The 27683-nt window shown below is 44.3% G+C and overlaps 1 protein-coding gene across 1 annotated transcript; it reads left to right on the plus strand.

Annotated features, from left to right (window-relative positions):
• Positions 1 to 5252: 5252 nt before the first annotated feature.
• LOC109929272 (class I histocompatibility antigen, F10 alpha chain-like) lies at positions 5253 to 27447 on the plus strand (the record flags this gene model as incomplete). The annotated part of the gene is made up of 5 exons (XM_048592393.1): positions 5253 to 5421; positions 6664 to 6924; positions 18465 to 18740; positions 18859 to 19137; positions 27305 to 27447. Coding segments are annotated over exons 1-5 (1011 nt in total), but the record flags the coding sequence as incomplete, so codon positions are not given.
• Positions 27448 to 27683: the final 236 nt, after the last annotated feature.

The following is a 27683-nucleotide window of genomic DNA, read 5'->3' on the forward strand; positions in this document are numbered from 1 at the left end:
ATCAGGAGCTGAGAAAACATAAAAAGAATATGAGAAATTGAATAAAATATAAAATTAGTGTGAAATATTCTCTATCACTCACTTGACCCAGTATTCTGCATTAATTAACCAGACTCAGGTGTAGAGGAAGAAGAGGGTGAGGGATTGGAAGGAGAGGAGAAGAGACTGGTGTTTTAAGGAACTGGAGACTGAGTGGGGAGTGTTACATCTATGCCTTCTGTGTCATTCCCATCACTCTGTCCCCTCAACTACCTACTGCAAGCTGTTGTGTAGGTCTCACTTGGTGAATGTGTAGAAACAAAATAAGTGTCCATTAGAATGTGGAATAATCCCTTGTCAGAGAGTGAGAACATAACAAATGCGAAGGAATGGCCATTGTGTCAGAAATCCTCATTCCCACACTCTCCTCCATCTTTCCACTACATGGAGATTCTGAAGATCTCTTCCATTTCATCGATAGTCAGTCAGTGAGGATGTGAGTGTATGTAGTGCATTTAATCATCAATATTAGAACTGGTCTGGGCTGATCAGACAAAGAAAAAGCAGGCAGGGAACAAGACATGTTGATACTCAGAGATAGTAATAACTGTCGATGCTGGAGTCAGAGAGAACACAGTGTGGAGCTGGAGGAACACAGCAGGTCAGGCAGCATCAGAGGAGTAGGGAAATTGATGTTTCGGGTCGGGACCCTTAGTTTTCTGAAGAAGGGTCCTGACCCGAAACGGCAACTGTTATAATCCCACTGCGAAGCCCATTTTCTGAAGACATGTTGATACGTGTGTATCTGTGTGTAAGAAATTGCTTCCGTGGTCGAAAACCAGGCCTCCAGGAATTCTCATGCTTGTCTTTGTCTTGCTTCTCCTAGTACTGTAACTTTGTCCCAGTCAAATTGATGCCCACTATGTCAGAGTGTATTGATTTGAGGGAGAATTGGTCATGCCGTTTTGCTGCGAGTTGGTGTTCATGTAGCCTGGTGGCGAGTTTCCTGCCCATCTGTCCTATGTAGTGTTTCTCGCAGACCGGACTGTAAAAATTCAGAGCGGGACAGAACAACAGCCTTTCAACAGAGGCTACATAGCACTGACAATGTCACCTAGGAAGGAGATGAAACATTTGCAAAAAAAAACAGTCAGCTCGACGAACCAACCAGTAACTCCAACCACAGCCTGAGCTACAGATTTTCGTTAAAACATTAAACACGAGACTAGATTGAGTGAAGTGCAGGTATTGCTTCACCTGGAAGGTGTGTCTGGGACCTTGGAGAAGGTAAATACAAAGTGTTCAGTGATTGCATTAGAAGGTGCTGTGGGAGTGTGAGAAGGAATGGCGAAGGAGTGGACCAGAGTGTACCAGAGGGATTGGTCCTTGCGGAATGCTGACAGGGAGGGGAGGGGAATATGTGTCTGGTTGTAGCATCCCACTGGAGGTGACAGAAATGGCAGCTAATGATCCTTTGGATATATGGAGGCTGGTAGAGTGCGAGGTGAGAAACAGGGGGACCCTATCTCTGTTGTGGTAGGGCAAGTAAGGGGCGAGGACAGAAGTGCAAGAGATGGGTCAAACCAGGTAGCGGAGAATCATTGGTTGATGCAAAAGGTGGACATATCTGAAGACCCCCTGTGCTAGGTGGCATCATCAGGACAGATATCATGGAGATAGGGAAACTGGCAGATTGGAAAGGAGTCCCGACAGAAAACACGGTGTGAAGATATACAGCTGAGGTAACTGTGGGAGTCAGTGTGTTGGTGGCCAGTCTATTCCCAGAAATGGAAACAGAGCTGTCAAGGAAAAGAAGGGAGGAGCCAGAGATGGACCATGTGAAAGTGAGGGCGGGGAGGCAACTGGAAGCAAAATTGATGAAAGCTTCGAATTCCGGAAGAGAGAGGGAAGCAGCACTGATGATGTAATTGATGTCATGGAGAAAGAGTTGTGAGGAGGGACGCAAGTAGGACTGGACCAAGAAATGTTCCACAAACCCCACAAAAAGACAGGATTAACTGGGGCCCATGCGAATAGCCATGGCCACAGCTTTGACCTGAAGAAAGTGTGAAGAGTTAAAGGAGAAGTTGTTCTAAGTGAGGATGAGCCAGGCGGAGGAGAGTGGTATTGGATGGGGACGGTTCAGGCCTTTTTTCCTGGAGGAAGCAGAGGACCCTGAGACTGTCCTGATGAAGGGGATGGATGTGTGAAGGGATTGCACATCCATGGTGAAGAGGAGGTGGCTGGAGCCTGCAAACTGGAAATTTTAAAACTGACATGAAGCGTACAAGAAAGGGGTTGGACTTGGGGGCAAAAAATCGAGCCAAGGTAGGAAGGAATAAGTGCGAGGGTTCGATCAGGCAGAAACAATGGAACTGTGCAGACGGTCCTGTTTGTGGATTTTTGTAAGAAGGTAGAAGTGGACTGAACTGGGTTGGAGGATTATGAACTGGAACTACTCTCCTTGGAGAAGGGAACATTGAGAGAAAGTTTGATAGGAGGTGCTGTGCTCATTAGACTGTTGGACATACAATGAGAAAGTGGTCCCATGGGTGCAATGAACAAAACTTATCAGGGAATGGCTTAAGGTTAGTGGCAAAAGAACTGGGGGTCACATAAAAAGAATACAAGATTCAGGAACAGGAGTAGGCCATTCGGACCCTCGAGGCTAGCTTCGCCATTTGATAAGGTCATCAGATAATTACTTCACCTCTATCTCCCTGTCTACCCTCTCTAAAACTTTTCGTTTTATAATCTGTTTGAAGAACTGGAAGATTAGGAACAGTAGGAGGCTATTCTGTTACTGAATCCTGATTGAGTTGCTTAATTACAGTGGGAATTATTAAGATTTGGGATACAGGACTTAGGAGTGTAATACAGGTAGATTTGATTGCACTTTCCAAAAGGGTTTTGGACAATTACCTGAAAAGGAAAGATTTGCTGGGTTCTAGTGAAGAAGCTGGAGAAATAAAACCAGCAGAGTTACATTCACAGAGGGCCAGAATGGTGGCTCTAGGCCAAATGGTCTCCTTCCAAGTTACAACCGTTGTGTGATTCTGTGATTCCAGGTACATAAGCTCACTCACTTTGGGGAAAGACCCTTCAAGAACAATATGCACAGCAAGACTTTCACCCAGTCATTGAACTCTTTGGTGCACCAGCACATTCACCCGGGGGTGAAGCTGTAATGGTGTGAGGTACGGAACAAAACTGTCACCCAGTCTTCGAGAAGGCGTTTGTCCTCTCCTCATCCCTCATGATGCATCAGTGCACCCCCGCCGGGGAGAGAGCTTTACACTAAAGCCTTCACTCAGTCCTCCTCGCTGTTGGCTCATCAGAGAACACACAATTGAGGATGAGGGACAGTGTGGGATTTAGCAGCAGAGCCATATCATTGTCTCCAAGCTTCCAGAGAGACCAGCGCACCTTCCCAACTATATCCAATGTGTTCTGACTGTGAGAGGCTTTGGGGAGATGCCTCAGCTGCTTATCCTCCTTCCAAAAGAGGTTCTGCCTGGTGACCGCGACATAGCTACATTGGTGAGGCAGTGCCTAGAACACCAACAAGGACATGAATTGCCGCTGCTGGTGCTGCCACATTCCTGGGAATTGCTGGGTAAACCCTAGACTTGGCTACAGTCAACTGTGCCGGTACTTTCATGGGCTCGATATTCCTGGTCATTGGGAATGCCCATTCAAAGTGGTTGGGCACACATGGAGCTCTTTTGGCAAATTCAGGGATGATGCTTGAAAAGTTGCGAGCATCATTTGCGATATACGGACTCCCAGAAGTATTGGTCGTGGACAAAGGGAAGTCATTTACTAGCAGGGAATTTGAGTATTTCCTAAAGTCAACTGGCATTTGGCATATAAGGACAGCTCCATACCATCCATCATCCAATGGTCTGGCAGAAAGTACAGTCCAAAGTCTACGGCGTCAATTGATTCCACACTGTCCCAATTCCTTTTCAACTATAGGATCCTCATAAAACTGCAGGGATAGCTCCAGCCAAGTTGCTGATGGGGAGAGGACGCTGCACCAGGTTAATCCTGATATTCCTGGACCTAGGTTAAGGTGAAATGACAGCAAACATACCATGCTTCCTCTAAGCAAGAGAGACAGTTTATTTCCGGGGGTCGAAGTTTGGCCCGAACCCATGGAAATGGCCCTGCATAGATAAAAGAAGAGGTCGACACAAGGACAGGTTCCATGACATACTAAGTCTGGGTAGGCGAGGTGGTCCTGAACAAAAATGTGAATCACTTGAAAGCTGTTACCTTGCAAACGGGGCAGGAGCAAAACACATCTGGCTCCTCAGAACAGCCAGAAGGCCTGTCAGAAACAGTGGGTTCTCCCCATACATCTAGTGTGAAGGAAACGTCAGAGTCTGAGATGGATGTAACCTCGATACCATTACCACTGGAAGAAGAAGAGAAAACTCTCCACAGACGCTCTGGATGCAAAATGTGGGCTACGGTACAGTACATGCTGCCTGTGTCAGAATCCAACTCAGAGGAACCAGACCTGGGACAAAAGCATACCAGGCATACCAGAGAAAGACCAGGCCTACATCCCTGCACTTGGAGGAGGTGGGGGGGAGAATGGTGGGGAGGTGGGTTGGGGTGATATAGTAATTGGAACCAGGTGGATCCATAGACTATGAGATTCTCGATTGGGGTTGTTAACCTGGGCCAATCAGGGAGTCCTGGCTGACAAATATATATAGGGGATTCAGAGTCTCCTTGCTTCAGGGACTGACTTCGAGCTGGCTGGCTGTGTACTGAGCTAATGCACACAATGGGTGACTAAGTGACAAAATACCATCCCCCGTGTAATTATTTCACACATTAACAGGAGAGTGAGGGGACAGAGTCAGACTAATAGGAGAGTGAGAAGAGGGGGACACACTGACAAGAGAGTGTGGGGAGGAGTGTGACATGAACAGGAGTATTAGGGTGTAATGTGGAGTTGTATTCACACAGTTGTTCCTGACTTGATGAGGTATCAGTGAAATAACTGAACCCTCTAAATCGACGTCTCTGCAGTTGACCTGCCCATGTTCCTTGCTCAGATTATCAAATGATCGCAGTCGGATAATGAACTCCTGAACTTGTTTCTCCTGATAACTGGCAAACGAATGTTTTTCACTTGATTGGTTCTTTTTGTAAGGTGAAGCCAATCATTCAGCCTTTGACTCCAGTCAGGAGTGATCAAAGCTCAATGAGGCAAAGTCCTAATAAACATCTTTTTCCTTTCAGTTTCCACTCATAAACATTTCATTTGAGTTTATGGAAAATCAACTCTCCAGAGGCATGTTTTTGCCTTTTCCAGTTTAGAAACAGTAGCTCAGAGTACACCAGTCCCTGAATAGGGACAGTGCATTCCCAGAATGCTGTTGACTCTTTTCTCCACTGACCTGTGTTTTTCCTGGGTCTCTCCCAGTAAGTACAGAATTTAGCTTTCCCTTCTCTCTCTCTTTGTCTCTCTCTTTCTCTGGCGTGACCGTGAATTTCTTGGTGAGAGTTTGAAATGGGGGATGTTTGACCAGCCGCCTGTTATCCAGCCAGCCTGATATTTTACACATTGAAGGCAGCACAGTCTGGGAGACTCTGATGGAATTTGTATCCAGGTCTCCTGACAGCAGGATGTAGAATCTCCAAGGTCAGAGAAGCTCGGAGCAAATGGGAAATGGTTCAAATGGACAATTTTAATTTTCACATCGATTGGGAGAAACCAAACAGCTTCACCTGTCCTGGTCTAAAGTCAGTAAATACTGCGGGGAGGAGAAGGATACTCCATGTTTAAAACACCCCCAATTCAGTTGTGACGCCGTTATGGTTGAATAGTCCGGCTTATCTCAGAAACCAACGTCCTAATGACCATGTATAAAGGGGTGATTAAAAAGCTCAGTGAAGGACAATGAGGATCCTGCTCTGGATTGTCCATCCCCCTGTTTGACAGACAGACTGTTCACACAGTGACTCTCCCCCATGGTCTCACACTTTATTCTCCCAAATATTCCTGTTTCTTTTCATTTCAATTTGGATTCACTCACTCCACATCTTTCTTGGTTATGACCAGAAAGCACAGACCTGCCCTCAGGTTATCCTGAATTCCTCACTCCAGATAATCCCTGGTTAGCAGTGTCCATTTAATATTTCTCTTCAATTTATTCCAGGTTTCTATTCCAGGTTAGTGATAGCATCGGTGTGACCCAGTTACTGTTTCAGGTTGGCGATCTTCTATTTACTACTCCAGTCCCTGGATTGTGGCTCAGCCTCTCCCCTGTGTCCACACTGATTCCATTGAGTGTCTCTGTGACTCTGATTCTGTGTTTACTCCCTGTTCTGAGAGGCTGCAGTATCTAATTCTGACCCAGTTCAATCTGATTCTGTTCATAATATCAGACAGGAATCTGACAGTGTGATAAAGTGGTGGATTATTGCAGATTGGCACCATATGGGTGGAGCCTCATAAGGATGAGCTGGAAGTGTGTGTAAATGTTTATTAGCCTGTCCCTAATATTTGATTTATAGATATAACATGTTTAAAGTTAGTCTCTCACATTAGTGACGCCCTTGGGATTTATGATGTTGTCACAGTCAGTGGAGCCCAAGTGCATTAATGTAATGTTTATTATGCTGGGGTTCAGTTACCAGCTACTTTCAATGTTTGCTTTACAGAGACTAATGTGCACACTGGGATTTACACAGCTGTTTCTGGAATTCAAGACTTTCCTGAGGTTATGCACATGGCAATGGTCAATGGAATTAAAATAAGTTCTGGTGACAGTAAAACCGGTCAGTGCATCCCTGGCCAGCAGTTCATGGTAGAATCCTTCAATGCGAAATTCTGGGATTCTGTCACAAACCTGGTGAACAGACATGCAAGCACAGCAAAGGAAATTTTGAGTACAATAATGAAGAGGACAAACCAGACATCTGGTAAGGTGTGGCTTGTCGAATTTCCATGTTGGTTATACTTTCATCTTTTCATCACAATACCTCATTCATTCCCCAACACTGACATTTCAGCTCCAGGGCTCGGAGAAACATAGTAGGCGTTCATACTTCCATCACCACTCTACTACCAACATTTACCCCACCTCAGACACAATGGGGTCGAAATATTTTCTTCAGGTTTAACAAAACATCTTATATTTTGTGCTCATTCCTCTATGGACAAAGCCCATTGAAATGTCAACTTTCAGTATGACCCAGCTGACAACCACTGCTTTGTCAGACAATGACACACACCTTGGTTGTTCATATTATGGAAGCACCGATCCCTCTTCAAACTTTGCCCTATCCAATCGTTGGACAGCAACATCTGAAAGACTTGATTTTCACATATACCCCAAACAACAATCCCATGTGAAAATGAGAATATCTTGAAGTAACAGCAACCTGTTCTCTTGGACCACGAATGCTGGTTTCAATTTCAAATTTAATAATTGTAAAACCTTCCAAAACAATTAGCATCACCCAATTCCCTGGCAATAATGAGCTATTCCTATTGACAGATGAGAGCTTATTGACGGAAAAATTACACTCTGCATTGAGTGGTAAAGATTTTCTTGCTATTAATTTAAACTAACCACGTTTGTATACCACTTCTCTATTTATTGAAATCGCAGGTTTCACCGCCTTATAACCACTGCTATGACAGACAATGACACACAACTTGAGTGTTCATATTATATAAGCACTTCTGTTTCATTGAACCTGGTCCTATGCAATATTTAACCAGTAAAATTTGAAAGACTGGAATCTTGCAAGTACCCCAAATTACAAATGTCACTGGAGCATATAACAAGATAGGAAAGCATTGCAGATGGGAAGCTGAAATGTAAACAGAAAATGCTGGAAATTCAGAGCAGGTCAGGCAGCATCTGTGGAGAGAGAAACAGAGTTAATGTTTTAGGTTCAAGATCTGCACTAGTTCTGAAGAAAGCTCACTGGCCCTTGTTTCTGTGTGGATAGATTTTGTCAGACATGTTTAGCATTATCAACAATTCTCAAATCTACTGGAGGAAAATAATGTTTTCGCCACCATCCCATAAGCAATCAGACTTTTGGTGAGTCTCATTCCCTCACAGCAAGAAACCCAGAGGCAGATGCTTGAGATCAAGTTTGGCACAAAGTTAAATATTAAGTTGAAACCATATTAATTTATGAAGAAAACATGAACAACTTGCTCAGTGATCAAAATTGTCAACACATTAAATTTATAACTTTTTAAATGTAGGGTCATAAAAATGACTGATGAAAATTGCAATGTCAAAACCTGATTAATATGTTCTTTTATTTAAAAAGCAGAGCTAGAAAGATGCAGACTGGGCCACATATCTAGGTCATCAGAAAATGGGAGATTAGGCTGAATTAAGGATTTGGGTTTTACTAACACCAAGTTGATATTCTCCTCTGGTGGAGCACACCCTGAGCTGGTCTTGATGAAATTCACCAAAAAAACTGTCAGAAGTTCCAGGCTGAGTTTTGCTCCGAGGCTGGTTCACTGTTGGAGGATGAGGAGGAGAAGTGTGCATATGTCAGTCTCAGGATTCACACAGTCGGCCGAGAACCCACTGTCACCTACTCCCAGGATATACCATCAAACAGGAAGAGGTTTTGTTAGGAATAGATTGACTCAGGGCCACACATCAGCCAGATCCAGTTTGTCTTTGATTTTCTTGAAATAGTATGTGTGAGTAGACAGGTCAAATGAAGAGTAATAATGAAGATAGTTACCTGGAAATATATTTGATAACAGCGTATCAAGTGTATCACAGCAAAATAGCACTTACAATAGAAAAAAAAAGTTTATAAATTAAACAGAAAACAAGCAATAAAGAAATATAAGGAGCTAGTGAGGAAGTTAATAGAACTTGGATCTTTAACACTTTTCATGGTAGCAGTTTGGTTATTTGCCAATAAGCAATTAATCAGATAACTAATGAATTGTGAACAGGAGGGACAGAAAAGAGAATTATTCCAATGGTCATGGCCCACTCATGATGCAGACTTATTTTTAAATCGAATTGTTCAGATACTTTGAGATACCTCTGGAGCAGCTGAAATGTGAAACTGGGCCTGTTGGGAGACTACCACTGCCCACAAGAGCCCAACTCATTCTGTGTAATCTTGTGATGAACCGAGTAAACAACTAGAACAAAGTTTAAGACATTGCAATAATCAGAGGAAATCGTACAGGAGGTAATAAGTTTTATTGATCAGATCAGAACCCGTCAAAATATTTTAAGAAGGTAGCCTGGACCCTAACTTTTACTTATTTAAATGCAAATATAAAGTGCTGTGTTCCACACGTGATTTGACTAGTCAAACTGCTTGACGTAATGCAAAACACACTTTATTCAAACACCATAGTTAGAATGCAACAAAAGCAAGAAAAATGTAGATTAACTTAATTTCATTTGAAAAAGTAACAGAATAATAGATACAGTGACTATTACTAATTAACTGTTCCAATATCGTAACATCCCAAAAACACACCCCTTGGCAAAAAGGCAAATTCAGAAATTAGATTTTCTCACATATAATGCTTGCAGTAGGAAGAGAATCCCCAGCTTCGAGCTGCAACCAAAAGAGGGGAAAAATAGCTTCTAATTCTTCAAAACTCCAGCAGCTTCTCTCAAATCTGAAAGTTGAATCAAGCTAGCAATCCTGGTGTGTGAAGCTGGCCAGCCAGGCAGCTTGTTTTGTTCCAACTTTGAAAAAACACCCCAAGCTGTATACATACTACAAGCTGCTCAGTACCTCTCATTCAATCTCTCTCTTAAAAGAAACCAGGACGACGTCGATGAAAGCCATAACATTGTCACACCTCCCCCTTCAAAAAAAACCCATCAATGTACAAAGATGGCTTCTTTTAAAGAAAACCCTTAGTCGTACACTATTAGTACACTACAATACATACACCTAACATTGATCCTCAGCAAGCAAACATTCACTATTAAAGTTTATTTCGGTCTATATGTTCCCACCACTGAATTCTGCCATTTTTCTTCATCAACATCGTGGCAACGTGTTGGCAATTACATTTTCTCGTCCTGCCACGCGTGTAATTTTCAAATTGAATGAGTGCAATAATAAGTTCCATATAAACAGTCTGGAATTTTTGACCTTAAATTTCTCCAAAAACTTTAAGGGTGTTGTAACAGCAACACCAAGCTCAAAGTTTCCTTCTCAATGGTGGAATATTTCCATTGATGACCATTCAATTTTCTGGAAATATACCAAATAGGTCTTTCTATCTTCTCGCCGTCTTCTTGCAACAGTACAGCAGTGTCACCCACATCACTTGCATCGATAGCCACCTTGAATGGTAATTAGGTGTGTAGCTCACACTGGGTCAGTGGTTAACACAGTTTTCAGGCTGTCAAATGTCTTCTGACAGTTCTCCATCCACTGAAATTTTCTGCACTTCTTCAATAAGTCAGTCAGTGGATCTACCACATTGCTAAAATTCATTATGAACTTCCAATAATAATCACTTAATCCCAGGAATTGTAGTACTGCCCACTTCATCAATGGTATGGGAAACTCCCCATTAATGTTTATCTTCATATCCTGTGGGGCCATCTGTCCATGCCCAATAATATAGCCCAAGAATATGACTTGGGCTTTGGTGAACTCATTCTTAGCTAGGTTTAACACCAACCCTGCCTCCCAGAGTCAAATGAAAAATTCCAATAGATGCTGCAAATGTTCCTTCCAGATGTGGCTGAAAATCACCAGGTCATCAATATGCACCACACAATTGGGTAATCTGGAAATAACATTATTGGTGAGTCTTTGAAATGTGGCTAGCACATTTCTCATACCAAATGGCATGACTTCAAATTGGTATAGTCCATTCGGTGTCACAAAAACCAAAGTTGTCTTCGCTTTTTCAGATAAAGGTACCTTCCAGTATCCTCCGAGTAAATCCAACTTAGAAATATAAGTTGCTTGTTCCACCTTCCCAAAGCAGCCTTCCAAACATGGAATAGGATATAAATTGGACTTTGTAATAGCACTGACTTTGTGATTGTCCACACATAATCAATGTGTATCATCTGGTTTTGGTGTCATTACTTTGGGTGAGCTCCAGTCACTGCATCTCACTTTGAGTATGTTATCGTTGAGCATGTGTTCAATCTCCATTTGAACCTGTGCCAACTTTAGAGGGTTAAGACGAAAAGACTGTTGCTTAATTGGAACTGAATTTCCTAGATTTACATCACGCATAATTAGATTAGCACTTCCCAGCTTATTCCCACATACCTCCCCATGTAATAGTAATCACTCTTTCAGGTGATTTTGATTTTCCTCTGGAAGGTAACTTAAAAATTTATCCCAATTTTTGAGAACTTCCTCATTGTCCAATTTAGTTTGGGGAATGTCCAGTTTAGAATCACCTGAACTGGTTCTTCACTTTGTGTTGGAACCAGTAATATAGTCTCCTTTTGCTTTCCTTCCCTATCGACATACTGTTTGAAAATATTCACATGAAATACTCTGTGAGATTTCTTTCCATCTGGAGTTCTTATCAAATAGTTCACCTCACTCAATCTTCTTTTGATTTGGTAAGGCCCACTAAAACCTTGCTTTTTAAGGTTTACCTATCATTGGAAGTAACACTGAGACTTTATCTTCAATGACAAAATTGTCATTTTCTTGTCTGCTTCCTGTTTCATCATATGATGTGCTACTTTTAAACGCTGTCCGGCCAACTCATCTGCTCAATTTAATCTTTGCCTATTATTTGACACAAATTTGTGGCCTCTGAACTCTGATTCATCAATTTTTCTTTGAATACTTTCAGTGGTCCTCTCACCTCATGCCCAAAAACGTATTCTAATGGACGAATTTGGTAGATTCATTTGGTGCATCCCTAATTGAAAAAAAAAGTACAAATGGAATCCCTTTATCTCAATCCTCTGGATAGTCTTGACTTTAAGCCCCCAATAGGGTCTTTAAATTAGATGTCATCGTTCTAACAATCCCTACAATTCTGGATGGTAAACAGTGGATTTGAATTCTTTTATTCTTAAGCTATCCATAACTTCCTTGAACAATTTTAATGTAAAATTTGACTGTTGATCTGATTGTATCTCTGTGGGTAGTCTGTGTTGAGTAAAAAAATAAGTAACTCTTCTACAAATGCTTTTAGCCGTCTCACTGCATAACAGAAAGGCTTCTGGAAATCTAATAGACACATCCATTATGGTCAGCAAATATAGATTCCCACTTTTTGATTTAATTTGGCGGGCTATGCAATTACTTATAGCCCCTGGAAAAGATTCCTGAAATGCAGTAATGGGTATTAAGTGTACAACAATGTGTAGATCTGGATGAGCACAGCAGGCCAAGCAGCATCAGAGGAGCAGGAAAACTGACATTTCAGGTCGAGACCCTTCTTCAGAAATGGGGGAGGGGAAGGGGATTCTGAAATAAATAGGGAGAGAGGGGAAGGCGGATAGAAGATGGATAAAGGAGAAGATAGGTGGAGAGGAGACAGACAGGTCAAAGAGGCGGGGTTGGAGCCAGTAAAGGTGAGTTCGGGAGTGGATAGGTCAGTCCAGGGAGGACGGACAGGTCAAGGAGGCGGGATGAGGTTAGTGGGTAGGAGATGGGGGTGGGGCTTGAGGTGGGAGGAATGGATAGGTGGGAGGAAGGACAGGTTAGGGAGGCGGGTACAAGCTGGGCTGGTTTTGGGATGCGGTCGGAGGAGGGGAGATTTTGAAGCTTGTGAAATCCACATTGATACCATTGGGCAAGCAGGGTTCCCAAGCGAAATATGAGATGCTGTTCCTGCAACTTTCGGGTAGCATCATTGTGGCACTGCAGGAGGCCCAGGATGAACATGTCGTCTGAGGAATGGGAGGGGGAGTTGTAATGGTTCACGACTGAGAGGTGCAATTGTTTAGTGCGAACCGAGCGCAGGTGTTCTGCAGAGCGGTCCCCAAGCCTCCGCTTGGTTTCCCCGATGCAGAGGAGGCCACATCAGGAACAGCGGATACAGTATACCACATTAGCAGATGTGCAGGTGAACATGTGTTTGATGTGGAAAGTCTTCTTGGGGCCTGGGATGGGGGTGAGGCGGGGTGTACGGGCAGGTGTAGCACTTCCTGCGATTGCAGGGAAAAGTGCCGTGTGTGTTGGGGCTGGTGGGGAGTGTGGAGCAGACAAGGGAGTCATGGACAGAGTGGTCCCTGTGGAAAGCAGATAAGGGTGGGGAGGGAAAAATGTCTTTGGTGGTGGGGTAGGATTGCAGATGGCGGAAGTGCCAGAGGATGATGCATTGGATCCAGAGGTTGGTGGGGTGGTACGTGAGGACGAGGGGGATTCTGTTTTGGTTGTTATTGTGGGGAGGGGATGTGAGGGATGAGTTGTGGGAAATGCGAGAGACACGGTCGAGGGCGTTTTCGAACACTGTGGAGGGGAAGTTGTGGTCCTTGAAAATCGAGGACATCTGGGATGTCCGGGAGTGGAATGCCTCATCTCGGGAGCAGATGCGGTGGAGGCAAAAGAATTGGGAATAGGGGATGGCATTTTTGCAGGAAGGTGGGTGAGGGGAGGCATATTCGAGGTAGCTGTGGGAGTTGGTGGGCTTGAAATGGATATCGGTTTCCAGGTGGTTGCCAGAGATGGAAACAGAAAGGTCCAAGAAGGAGAGAGAGGTATCAGAGATGGTCCAGGTGAACTGTAGGTTGGGATGGAAGGTGTTAGTGAAATGGATGAACTGCTCGAGCTCCTCGTGGGAGCATGACGTGACGCCGATACAGTCATCAGTGTAACGGAGGAAGAGGTGGGGTTTAGGGCCATTGTAGGTATGGAAGAGGGATTATTCCACGTATCCTACAAAGATGCAGGCATAACTTGGGCCCATGCGGGTACCCATTGCCACCTCCTTTGTCTGTAGGAAGTGGGAGGAATTGAAAGAGAAGTTGTTGAGAGTGAGGACGAGTTCGGCTAAGCGGATGAGGGTGTCAGTGGAGGGGGACTGGTCGGGCCTGCGGGACAGGAAGAAGTGGAGGGCCTCTAGGCCATCTGTATGGGCAATCCAGGTGTATAGGGACTGGACGTCCATGGTAAAGATGAGATGTTGGGGACCGGGGAATTGGAAGTTTTGAAGGAGGTGAGGGCGTGGGTGGTGTCACTGACGTAGGTGGACAGTTCCTGGACCAAGGGGGAGAAAATGGAGTCGAGATAAGTGGAGATAAGTTTGGTGGGGCAGGAGCAGGCGGAGATAATGGGTTGACCAGGGCAGTCAGGTTTGTGGATTTTGGGAAGGAGATAGAAACAGGCGGTGCAGGGTTGGGGAACGATGAGATTGGAGGTTGCGGATGGGAGGTCACCTGAGGTGATGAGGTTGTGGATGGTTTGGGAGATGATGATTTGGTGGTCGGGGGTGGGGTCATGATGAAGGGGGTGGTAGGGGGAGGTGTCGGAGAGTTGGTGCCTGGCCTCGGCGATGTAGAGATCAGTGCGCCATACTACAACTGCGCCTCCCTTGTCCGCGGGTTTTATGGTGAGGTTGGAATTGGAACGGATGGAGTGGAGGGCTGCACATTCTGTTGGGGAGAGGTTGGAGTGGGTGAGAAGGGTGGAGAAGTTGAGGCGATTGATGTCGCGATGGCAGTTGGAGATGAAGAGGTCGAGGGAGGGTAGGAGGCCTTGAGGTGGTGTCCAGGAGGAGGGCGTGTGTTGGAGGCAGCGGAAGGGGTCAGTCGAGAGAGGGTCAGATTACGGTTAAAGAAGTAAGCACAGAGGCAGAGGCAGCAGAAAAATTGTTCAATGTCCAAGCGTGAGTGGTATTCGTTGATGTGTGGGTGGAGGGGGAAAAAGGTGAGCCCTTTACTGAGGACTGACCGCTCATCCTCAGTGAGAGGAAGGTCTGGGGGGATGGTTAAGAGTCGGCAGGGCTGGGTGCTACTGTCTCCAACATCATCTCATGTATGACATGTCAGGCAAAATTCAGCCACAACCTTACACAGTCCGGGCCAAGAAAAATATTTTTGTATTTTGGCTTGAGTTTTCCTTAACCACAACTAACCTCTTAATGGTAATTCATGTGCTACCCACAACACCTCCATTGTATAAACCACCAGTAATAGAACATGATGAACTTCTGCCCATTTCTCATCCTCCTGAATATGTGATGGTCTCCATTTCCTCATTAAGGCATCATTTTTAAGATAGTAACATTCTGAGATACACTCATATACTTTGGTGTATCTTTTCAATGCAGTTGCTTTATGTTTTCTTCCTCCTCTTCTCATTCAGTTAATTGCTCTGAACTAAAAATACCGACTTTGTTCTCTACCTTTTCTTATTTTTCTCAACCATTTGATCTAACATGGTGTCTGACAATTGTATCTCAACTTCCTTATCTTTCTTCTTTGATCTCTCCCCCTGCTTCAACCTGTACCTTTGTGAACTAGTTGTTACACAATCAGGAAAAATCCCAGGGTATATTCCCCATAATACCTCAGTTTCCTGACTTTCCACTGGCTTTTCAACCACAGTAGGCATCAATCCCACCTGTAATCCAGCTGTGTCATTAGCAAGGACAAATTTTATTCTTGGAGCCGAGAATTTCTCCAGTTCCTTTCAACCACTTCCCCACACTTCACCGGACGCTCCAACCTCACTCTATATAATGGAACATTTCTCTTCTCACCATGGATTCCACTTATTACCACTGTTTCTGGCAACAGTCCTTCTGAATTAAGTATCTCCTCATCACTCACCATCAAAGATTGCCATGCTCCCCTATTTCTTTACCTGCTCCTTCTGGCAAATATGAGTGAACCTTAACCTCGCAAGTAAATTCTTGAAGGAAATGTGGCACTTTCTCCTCACCCAACTCCTGATCAGGTTGTACATTCTGCAGCAGCTTTTTAACTTCCACTGTGCTTTCCCTTACCACTTTAACAAAATTCACTGGCTTATCCTGTTTTCCCCACATCCGTCTTCCCAGTGCTTTTTCTGAACCACCACTACTGTGACTTCATGTGGCCTAGTTTATTGCAGTGAAAACACCTGAGGTTTTTCATTTCTCTTTCCCTCTCATGGGTTCCCTTTTTACCCTGTGGTAAACCATCTTCACTATCTTCAATGAGATCTCCATTTCGCTTACCACCCGAGGATTTCTCTTTTCCCCAATTTCTGTCCCTCACAGACTGAAATTGATGTCAGAAGCCAAATTTGAATGATGAATCAACTCATAATCATCTGCCATTTCTGCTGCTAATCATGCTGTTTTAACTCTGTGCCATACCACATAAGTTCTCACTTACTCAGCAAATGAATTTTTGAACTCCTCCAAAACAATCGTCTCTCTAAGATTGTCATGTGTTTGACCTATTTTTAATGCCCTTATCAGCCTATCAAAATTACTTTGTTTGATCCTTTCAAACTCAATGTATGTTTGACCAGGGTCCCTCCTGAGATTCCTGAGACATTGCCAGTAGGCTTCTGTCACTGGTTCATCTGCACATCTGGCTTCCTTCACCTCCTCATACTCCCCAGTTACCTCCTCTGATAGTCATGCAAACACCTCACTAGCTCGACCTACAACTTTGTTTGGCTCAACAAAGCCCACATGTTCACTGGCCATTTCATTCATTTAGCCACTTTCTCAAATGAAACGAAAAGGCTTCTACAGCTTCTCATTGAACTTAAGCATTGCTGATCCCAACTGGGCCATTGGCTACAGTGGGTTTGCTCATCATCACTATCCTTCTCACTAAGCTTATCTTTTACCTTCATGTTTGCCCTTGTAAGTCGACTTTCCTCTCCAATTGCCAACTTCGGAAGTTCAAACTCTCTCTCCTTCTGCTACGACTATTCTTTCCTTTTCTTTTTCTTCTTTTAGGGCTATTCTTTCCCTCTCTTTTGCTTCGAATACAAGCTGTTCCATTTGCTACTGAATTTTAGCCATTTCCAAAGATTCCAATGGCAATTCCAGAAATTGTAAATGCCGAGGTATTGCTGTATTTGCCTCCCCTTTTCACACAGACAAAAGGAACCCCAACTCCAGCTGGTCTGCCAATTTCAAAAGCTCACTTCCTCTAAAGCTCCTGAAGTGATTTTGTCCAACACTCGGAAACGCTTGGTGACTGGAAGAGCCATTACTACACACAGCAAACCCTGTTTTAAACTAACCGAATACAACACCCGAAACAAAAGACGCTCGCACTTGCCACTGCCTGCCTTGAACCTAATGTGGAATTAGAGGTTTTGATCCAGACAAAAGCCCCCAGTTTGCGATGGTCCAGATCAGACCCCCTCGAAATATTTTATGAAGGTTTCCTTGACCCTCACTTTTTTCTTATTTTAAATGCAAAAGTAACACGGTGTGCTCCGGGTGCAAGTCAAGTTGTTAAAGTACTCAATGTGATGCAGAACAAAATTTATTCAAACACTACAGTTAAAATACAACAAAAGAATGAAGAACTTAGAATAACTTAACTACTGGAAAACTTAGCAGAATAATGGATACAATAAATATTACTAATTAAATGTTCAAATATACTAACATCCCATAAATACACTCCTTGGCAAAAGGGCAAATTCCGAAATTAGATTTTGTCACATGCAATGCCTGCAATAGGAAGGGAAGCCGCCATCTTCTAGCTGTAACTGAGAGAGGAGAAAGAATAGCTTCTACTTCTTCAAAACACCAGCAATCACTCTCAAGTCTAAAAGCTGAATAAAACTAGCAATCCTGGTGTGTGAGAGCTGGCCACCCAGCTTCTATAATTCCACCTTCTACAAAAAAAACCCAAGGTGTGACAAGCTGTTTACATTATCATAGACTGCTTGGCATCTCTTGTTCAATCTCTGTCTTAAAAGAACCAGGACAAAATACACTGATTAAAGCCACAGCAGCGTCACATAAACAACTTCGAGATTTACCCTGATCTCCATTCCATGAAGCTCAGGGGAAAAGATTTCACAGCCCCATTGGGCAGAGTGTCCTCGTAAATAACACATGGAGTCCTATCATGGGCCAGTGACTGTGGGAGGCTGACAGAGTGGCCAAGGATGGTCATGACTAAATTCCCCAGAATGCTGCCTGTGGCCTAAACAAATAACAACATGGAGCGAAAACAGCTATTGCTGGAGAAATTCAGCAGTTCTGGCAGCAACTGTGCAGAAAAAGTAGAGTCAATTGTTGCAGGTTCAGTGATCCTTCTTCAGGATTGACCACATAGACTGGGACTATCACTCCAGGATAGTGGGAATGTGAAGACGGAAATTCTGACCCAGATTCAACGGGCATTTGCTTATTTATGAGGCATGAAGCAGTCACTAGGGAAAGGGGCAGTGACCCGAATCTGGAATATCGGACAACTCAGTTCCTGGGGATTAGCACCATGTGTAACCACTCTCTCAATCCTCTTTGATCGGACCATTTCTCAGTTTGTGATTATCGATTCATTATTGATTATTAATCCCGGTTTGGTTACTGACAGGAATTCACACTTTTCAACGGATAACTACTGTTGAGGTCAGTGATGATGGAAGCATTAAGAGATCGATGAGATTCGGATTTGATGGAAAGGATTTTATTAGTTTAGAACCAGACAGAATGAAATGGATCGCATCCAATCACATTGCAGTGATGACTAAAGAGAAATGGGATTCAGATAAATCCTGGAACAACTACTGGAAAGTACATCTGGAAGAGGTACTTGTTCAGCATTTAAACAGATATCTAGAAGCAGCAAAGGGATTTTTCAAAAGGAAAGGTATGTCTTTCAGTTTTTGATCCCATGTTCTGATCTAATTACACTGCTCTATGAAACCGCTGTCCCATTCCATTCTGTGTCTGTGTATTGTTTGTGTTTTCACCCTTTCCCGTCACAGTTCAGCCTGAAGTGTTCATCTCCAGGAGTGAGCCCAATCATCAGGACAAGCCGCTCACTCTCTCCTGCCTAGTCACTGGATTTTATCCTGTAGACATCGAGGTGACCTGGCTAAGGAATGGAGAGGTCATGTCTGAGACACAATCCTCGGGGATTCGACCAAACCACGATGGGACCCATCAGATCCAGAAAGAGATTGAAATCAATCCTGGGGATGAGGATCAATATTCCTGTCAAATTGAACACAGCAGCCTGTCAGAGGCCAAGTTCTATCAGTGGGGTAAGGATTGTGTGTGTGTCAGTGTGTGTGAGTGTGTGTGTGTCAGTGTGTGTCAGTGTGTGTGAGTGTGTGTGTGTCAGTGTGTGTGAGTGTGTGTGTGTCAGTGTGTGTGAGTGTGTATACATGTGTTTAAGAGAGGAACAAGAATTTGCCTTTCGCCCCCTCATGTCTGTTCCTCCCCGTTCAGCGAGGTCCTGTCTGATCTGTCCCTCACTCCCTTTACCCATTACTCCTCTATGTCTCTTGCTGCCCTTCCCCAATGAAACCCTCCTGATCTCAAGCTGGAAACATTCAATTGATCCTCAGTGCTCACAGCATTTTGGTGAGATTTCCACTCGCGATTTTGTGAGGAAGAGTTTCCTGATTTCACTTCTAAATGACCTCACTCTAATTTGAACATAGTTCCAGGTTGACCTGGATTCCCGCGCCGGATAATACCTGTAGTGTTTGTAACAAGGTCAGCCAGCTGGAACACATAGAATGTGAATTCATTGATTGGGCTTGTTAACCTGATCCAGTCAGGTAGCCCTGACTAACATATAAAATGGGTGAGTGTCAGAGATATTGAGACTCTGAAAGATGCTCTACTAAAGTCAAGAACTGTCTTTAAATAAAGGCTGACTTGGTGAGTGATTACTAGCATCTGTAGAATTGTTTCAGTGGCAACAGGAGTAAGGCACGATCCTGAATAAAGTTGCTCAGAACAGCCATGTTTGGGAAACTTGACACATTTGACCCTGCTGTCGAGGATTGGGCATGGTCTATGAAAATAATGTGGCATCGTTTCTGTGCAACTGACAATGTGGCAGACGAAAAGCAATGAGTAATTCTCCTGATAGCCTGTAGAGCTGCAGCTATTTCTGTTATTCGGATCCCAACTTTCCCTGAGGAACCAGATACTAAAACCCTTCAAGAATTGAAGAGCATAATTGAGGAACATTACGACACCAAGTCTCCTCTAATCCTGAGATGCTATTGTTTTCATTTGGCTATTCGAGACCCAACTGAATCCAGAAATTCTGATGCGGTTAAGACAGCTGACAAAAGCGTGTGAATTTGATTTTAACCCTTAATGAGATGCTTAGAGAATGGTATGTGGGATTAATGATGTAACTATACATAAACACCGACTGGCTGAAGACCAACTGGATTTCAAACATGCCCTGGAAATGGTTTTATCATTGGAAAATGCAGCAAGTAGAGCTTATGAGTTACAGGGTATTCCGATATAAAGTGGACACCCTCAAAAGTCTGACTGAGGTTGGGGAATACAATAGCATAGCCTCACTCAGGACGTATCCTGATCAGAAGGACTCTAGGGTGGCTCACAATAAAATTCCCAACCAAGCCAAGCCTCAGCAAACAGTTAGAATTTTCTTCAGGATCCTGGCCAGCAAGCCATTGTAGTTTCTGTCAGTATGTGGAATTGAGACAACAGAAGAACAGTATCCAAGAGGGTATCCTGGAAAATCTGGTTTGGAACAGTTAATTTGCTTAGTGACATCAAGTTCAGGACCAATCAAGATAAACGTCTGGCAAAATGGCCATCCTGTTCTGATGGAGGTCGATACCAGTGTAGCTGTATCAGCGATCACAGAACCAGTCTTGAATATGATTCACTCTGGAATCCAACCCTTAACTTTGCACAAGACCTTGGCCAGACTGGGAATCTGGCCCAAACTTGATGGGGTGAAATCAGTTGCGAGACATTCATCTGGATCGGCTCAACATTTTTCAATTAGAAAATGGCTGCTTGAGTGAAATACTAATTAAATACCTGTAAGTCTCCCAGGAAGATCTGGATGTTATCAGAGGAGCCAAGCCACCTTGCATGTTGACCAGGAATCAATTCCATGATTCTGTGAGGCCTGCCCAGTGCCAGTTTCCTTGTGGGCAAAAGTAGAGGCAGAAATCGTAAGGCTGGAAAGTGAAGGAATTATCAAGCCATTCCATTCTGCAGAATGGGCAGCAGTCATTGGAATGATTTTCAAGCCCATTGGGTTGGTTCACCTTTGTGGGGATTTTAAACAAAGTGCAACCCACTTTTGACAGCTGGAGAAATAGCCAACCCCTCAGGATTTGTGCACAAAGCTGGCGGGGTTGGTGGGGGTGGGTGGGGGTGCTGCCCTTCATGACCCTGGCCATGAGCCACACTTACTTGCCAGTGTTGAGACCAGCATCCCAGAAGCATGCTACAAGGAATACCCAGAGGGGATTGTACCAATATACAAGACTGTCATTTGGGATATCGTCAGCCATTTCAATTTTTCAGTGGACAATCGAGAACATTTTGTAAAGTCTAGCCCTGGTCACCACTTACTTAGATGGCCAATCACCCAATAACAGGGAAAACATATAAGCAAAACTCAAAGAAATTTGATAAAGTCCTTAGATGTTTTTCCAAGGCAGGCATATGCCTAAGAAGGAAAAAATGTGTGTCCCAGTTTCCCCAACTGATCTACGTGGGCTGCAAAGTCAACAAGACTGGGTTATAACTGTTGGAAGATAAAGTGAGCAAGATCAAAGGTGCCCTGGCATCTATGCCTGTCCAGGACCTTAGGTCATATCTCGGACTGGCAAATTATTTTAGAAAGTTCGTACATAACCTCTCCTCCATCCTGACACCATTAAATCAACTCCTTTTGCAAAAAAAGTGTCAGCCTTGGAAATGGTTGCAAAAATAAACTGGAGCTTTCAATGAAGTGAAGAAACAACTATCATCCTCCAAGGATCGGTACGCTATGATGCCAAGAAAGATCTCGCATTCATTGACATGCAATGCCTCCTCACATGGCATTGGAGTCATATTAGCTCATGGTGGCCCAATGGAGAGCAGTGCCCAAGGGCACATACACCCAGGACTTTGGCTAACACAGAGCGTAAATAAACCCAGACAGAGAAAGATGGATTGACAGTCATATATAGAGTCTGGAAGTCTACTAATACCTTTATGTATGAAAATTTGAGATAATCGCGGAACACAAACCCCTACTTGGTGTGCTTAAAGAGGACAAGGCAGTGCCAACTATAGTTTCGGGCTACATTCAGTGGTGTTTTTGAACACTAAGCGCTTATAATTATAAGTTAGAACACATTCCAGGGGGTTGAGTAGCAAATGTGGATGCATTGAGCTGCCTAACATTAGCAAATACACCACCAGTCGTATGCCCAATGGAAGAGTCTGTAATGGTGTTTATTTTCTGGACATGCTCCCAATCAGAGCTGACAATGTCAGACTTCGGACACAGAAAGATCCAGTTCATTCAAAACTGAAGCAACTGGCATTGATAGGGGAAACCAAAGAGCCTTTGAAATCCTTTGAATTGAACCTGGAGAGACCAACTCTCAGCAGAGGATGGCATGTTGTCCTGAGCCAATGCAGCTGCCAATACAGGCTGAAATCCACCAGGGGTTTCCAAAATGAGGATGTTTTGTTGAGAATTTATGTCTGGTGGCCAGGCCTGGATGCAGACAGAGCCATGTTGGTGGGGCAGTGCCCAAAGTGCCAACAAGGACAAAAATTACCACCATCAGCGCCCTCACATTCAAGGGAATGTTCGGGTAAACCTTGGACTTGGTTACGCATTGACTATGCAGGTGCTTTCATGGGCTCAACGTTTTTAGTCATTGTAGATATCCACTCAAAGTAGCTGCCAGGGCACCTTTGATCTTGCTCAGCGCATCTTCCAGATCATCCAATCTGACCTAGTCCCATTTACAGCATTTGGTACATATCCCTCTGAAGCCTTTCTATCTACGTACTCATCTGGATGCCTTTCAAATGTTGTAATTGTACCCACCTCTACCACTTCCGTTGGCAGCTCATTCCACGCATTGACCAACCTCTGCATGACAAAGTTACCCCTCAGGTCCTTTTTAATTCTTTCCCATCTTACCATAAACCTGTGCCCTCTAGTTTTTGAGTCCTCAATCGCAGGAAAAAGACCTTGGCTTTTCACACTATCAATGCCCCTCATGATTTGATAAACCACTATAAGGTCACACCTCAGTCTCCAAAGCTCAAGGGAAAACAACCCCAGCCTATTCAGAATCTCCCAATAACTCAAGCCCTCCATCCTGGCAATATCCTTGGACATCTTTTCTGCACTCTCTCAAGCTTCACAGCCTCTTTCCTATAGCAGGGGTCCAGAATTATATGTTGAATTCTAAAAGTGGCCTCACCAATGCCCTGTACAGCCGAAACATGATGTCCCAGCTCCTGTACTCGATGAAGGCAAGTGTGCCAAACCCATTCTTCACCATTCTTTCTGCCTGCAAATCCACTTTAAAGGAACCGTGCTCCTCCACCCCAATGTCTCTTTGTTTGGCATTACTCCATAGGGCCCTACCATTAACTGTCACTCTAAGTTCTGCCCCAGTTTGCCTTATCAAAATACAACACATCACATTTATCTCAAACTCCATCTGCCAGTCCCTGGCACATTGGCCCATCTGATCAAGGTCTCATTGTACTCCAAGATAATCTTCTTCACTGTCATTTGGCGATTTTGGTATCATCTGCAAACCTACTAACTGTGCCTCCTATATCACATCCAAATCATTTATATAGAACATAGAACATAGGAGTGGGGCCTTCCGACCACGATGTTGTGCCAAACATGTTGCCAAATGAAACTAATCCTGTCCTTGGTCCATATCACTCCATGTGCTTTTCTAAATTTCCCTTAAATGCCCTTATCGTATCTTCCTCAAATAACAACCCTGGCAGTATGTTCAAGACTCCTACAAGTATCTGTGTAAAAAACTTGCCCCTCACATCTTCTTTGAACTTTTCCCCCTCTCACCTCAAATGCACAACCCCTAGTATTAGACATTTCAACTCTGGGAACAAGATTCTGACCATCTACCCTATCTATATATCTGACAATGTTATAGCTTTTTATCAAGTCTGCTCTCAGCCTCCACTGCTCAGGAGAAAACAGCCCGTGTTTTTCTAGCCTCTCCTTATAGTTCATTCCCTCCAAACCAGGCAACATCCTTCCTGTGACAACGAGGTGCAGAGCTGGATGAACACAGCAGGCTCAGCAGCATCATAGGAGCAGAAAGGCTGACGTTTCGGGCTTAGACCCTTCATCAGAAATGGGGGAGGGGAAGGGGGTTCTGAAATAAATAGGGAGAGAGTGGGAGGCGGGTAGAAGATGCATAGAGGAGAGGATAGGTGGAGAGGAAACAAACAGGTGGAAGAGGCGGGGATGGAGCCAGTAAAAGTGAGTGCAGGTGGGGAGTTAGGGAGGGGAGAGGTCAGTCCAGGGAGGACGGACAGGTCAAGGGGGCGGGATGAGGTTAGTAGGTAGAAGATGGGGGTGCGGCTTGAGGTGGGAGGAGGGGATAGGTGGGAGGAAGAACAGGTTAGGGAGGCGGGGACGAGCTGGGCTGGTTTTGGAATGCGGTAGGGGGAGGGGAGATTTTGAAGCTTGTGAAATCCACTTTGATACCATTGGGCTGCAGGGTTCCCAAGCGGAATATGAGTTGCTGTTCCTGCAACCTTCGGGTGGCATCGTTGTGGCACTGCAGGAGGCCCAGGATGGACATGTTGTCTGAGGAATGGGAGGGGGAGTTGAAATGGTTCGCGACTGGGAGTTGCAGTTGTTTATTGCAAACCGAGCGTAGGTGTTCTGCAAAGCAGTCCCCGAGCCTCCGGTTGGTTTCCCTGATGTAGAGGAGGCCACAACGGGTACAGCGGATGCAGTATACCACATTGGCAGATGTGTAGGTGAACATCTGCTTGATGTGGAAAGTCTTCTTGGCGCCTGGGATGGGGTTGAGGGAGGAGATATGGGGGCAGGTGTAGCACTTCCTGCAGTTGCAGGGAAAAGTGCTGGGTATGGTGGGGCTGGAGGGGAGTGGGACCGGACAAGGGAGTCACGGAGAGAGTGGTCCCTCCGGAAAGCAGATAAAAGTGGGGAGGGAAAGATGTCTTTGGTGGTGGGGTCGGATTGCAGATGGCGGAAGTGTCGGAGGATGATGCGTTGGATCCGGAGGTTGGTGGCGTGGTACGTGAGGAGGAGGGGGATTCTTTTTTGGTTCTTATTGCGTGGACGGGGTGTGAGGGATGAGTTGTGGGAAATGTGACATCCTTCCTGTAATGTGGTGACCAGAACTGAACACAATACTCTAATTGTGGCCGAACCAAAGTCATATCAATCTACAACATGAAATCCTGCCTCTTGTACTCAAGTCCTCGACCAATAAAGGCAAACATACCATATGCTTTTTTTCCCATCCTATCTACTTGTGTAGCCACTTTCAGGGAGCTATGGACTTAAACCCCAGACCCTTCTGTACATCAATGCTGTTCAGAGTCCTGCCATTAACTGTATCCTTTTCCTTAACGTTTGATCTCCCAAAGTGCAGCACCTCACACTCACCCAGATTAAACTCCATCTTCCATTTTTCTGACTATATCTGCAATTGATCTACATAAATGATGAAAAGCAGTGGAGCTCGCACCAATCCTTGCAGTACACCACTGGTCACAGGCCTCCGGTCTGAAAGGCAACCCTCGACCACCACCTTCTGTCTCCCACCTTCAAGCCAATTTTTATATTCAATTGGCGAGCTCCCCTTGGATCCCACGTGATCTAACTTTATTAACCTGTCCATCATGTAGAACTTTCTTGAGCACTTTGCTGAAGTCCATATGGACAATATCTACCACTCTGCCTCCACCAGTCTTCTTTGTCACCTCTTCAAAAAAACTCAATCAAGTTAGTGAGACATGATTCCCCACACACAAAGCCATGTTGACTATTCCTAATCAGTCCTTGCTTTCCAAATGCATGTAAATCCTGTCCCTCAGAATCCCCTCCAACAACATACCCACATTGGTCTATAGTTCCCTGGCTTTTCATTACAGCCTTTCTTAAATAATGGCACCACATTAACCAACCTCCAGTCTTCTGGCACCTCACCCATAGCTGTTGATGATTCAAAAATTTAAGCTCGGCACCGAGTAATCGAGCTTCCCACAAAGTTCTGGGTAACACCTGATCAGATCCTGGGGATTTATCTTCCTTTGTGCCTTTTAAAACCTCCATCACCTCCTTTTCTATAATAGACTGCTTTTAAGACATCACTATTTATTTCCCCAAGTTCCCTATTTTCCATGTCCTTCACAGTAAGTACTGACACAAAGTATTCGTTTAGTATCTCACCAATCTCCTGTGGTCCCACACATCGACGGCCACTTTGCTCTTTAAGGTGCCTTATTCTCTCCCTAATTACTCTCTTGCCCTTAATCTACTGACAGAATCTCTTTGGATTATCCTTAACCCTACTCGCCAAAGCTGTCTCATGTCCCTTTTTTGCTCTTCTGATTTCCCTCTGAAGTACACTCCTGATGTCCTTATACTCTTCTAAGGATTCACTGAATCCTTGTTGTCGATACCTGACACACACCTCCTCTTTTTTCTTGAACTGAACCTTAACTTCTCTGGTCATCCAGCATTCCCTACACCTAGCAGCCTCGCCCTTCGCATGAACAGGAACATATTGCCTCTGGACTCTCATTATCAGATTCTTAAAGGAACCCCCCCCCCCGACCCCGATTTCCCAGCTATCCCTTTACCTGTGAATAGCCTCCCCAATCAACTTTTGAAAGTTCCTATCTAAGACAGTCAAAATTGGCCCCGTGCATTAGAGGCTGCCCATATTGGATGTCAAACAAGGTGGAGCTTGACCCATTGCTAAAATGCCCCAGGAAGCTCTCCGAGCCAAATGACTGGCCAATGTCCTTGGGCTCAGAGGGAAGCAGCGATTGTAATGAGACCTCAGAGAATATGAGTTCCATGATTGAACAAGATTAACAGCCCCAATCAGGGAGCCCTGGCTGACAAATAAAAAGGAGCGTCTCAGAGATGCTGAAACTCTGCTTCCTGACCCTGAACGATCCAATCCGAACATCAAGGACTGTTCATGTGTAAATAAAGGGTGACTTGGTGATGGATACCATCCTCTGTTGAAGTTACTGCAACGCTCCCATCAATGGGATTTGGAGAGTAAAATTGGGTGAGTGCCAACCCATTTTTTGAACCAATCCTATCAAATCCCAATGGGTGGGTTCAGTTAAAATTTATCCCAATCCACACAAAACTAGGCTTGGATCCGGGAAAAACAATAATCCTGATATTATTCCTATTCATTTCAGAAATCCCACAAAACAGCGTGGAACATTTCCATCTTGTAATTGTGATTGGAATAGTCATTGTAATAGCTGCAATATTTGGAATAATCCTCTGGAAAAGGCCATGGAGAGGTAAGAAGCCCAGAGAGGGGAATGTAGAAGTGAGGGTACAGGATGAGTGTGGGAAAATTTCCAGGACTGCAAGGACAGTGCACTGTGTTGAACGGGAACTGATTGAAACCCTACACATAAATACACAAGTATAAACATCTCTTGCTCCCTGTCTGATCTTCCTTTGTGTGATTGGCCCAGACTACTTTGAATATTGATCATTAAACCAACCTCACACACTCACATCCTTGCTGACTGAACATCAATGGAATGGAAGAGATCTCCAGAATGT

This window comes from Rhincodon typus, unplaced genomic scaffold (assembly GCF_021869965.1).
Source record: "Rhincodon typus isolate 14 unplaced genomic scaffold, sRhiTyp1.1 hic_rhity00001144, whole genome shotgun sequence".
Lineage (NCBI taxonomy): Eukaryota > Metazoa > Chordata > Chondrichthyes > Orectolobiformes > Rhincodontidae > Rhincodon > Rhincodon typus.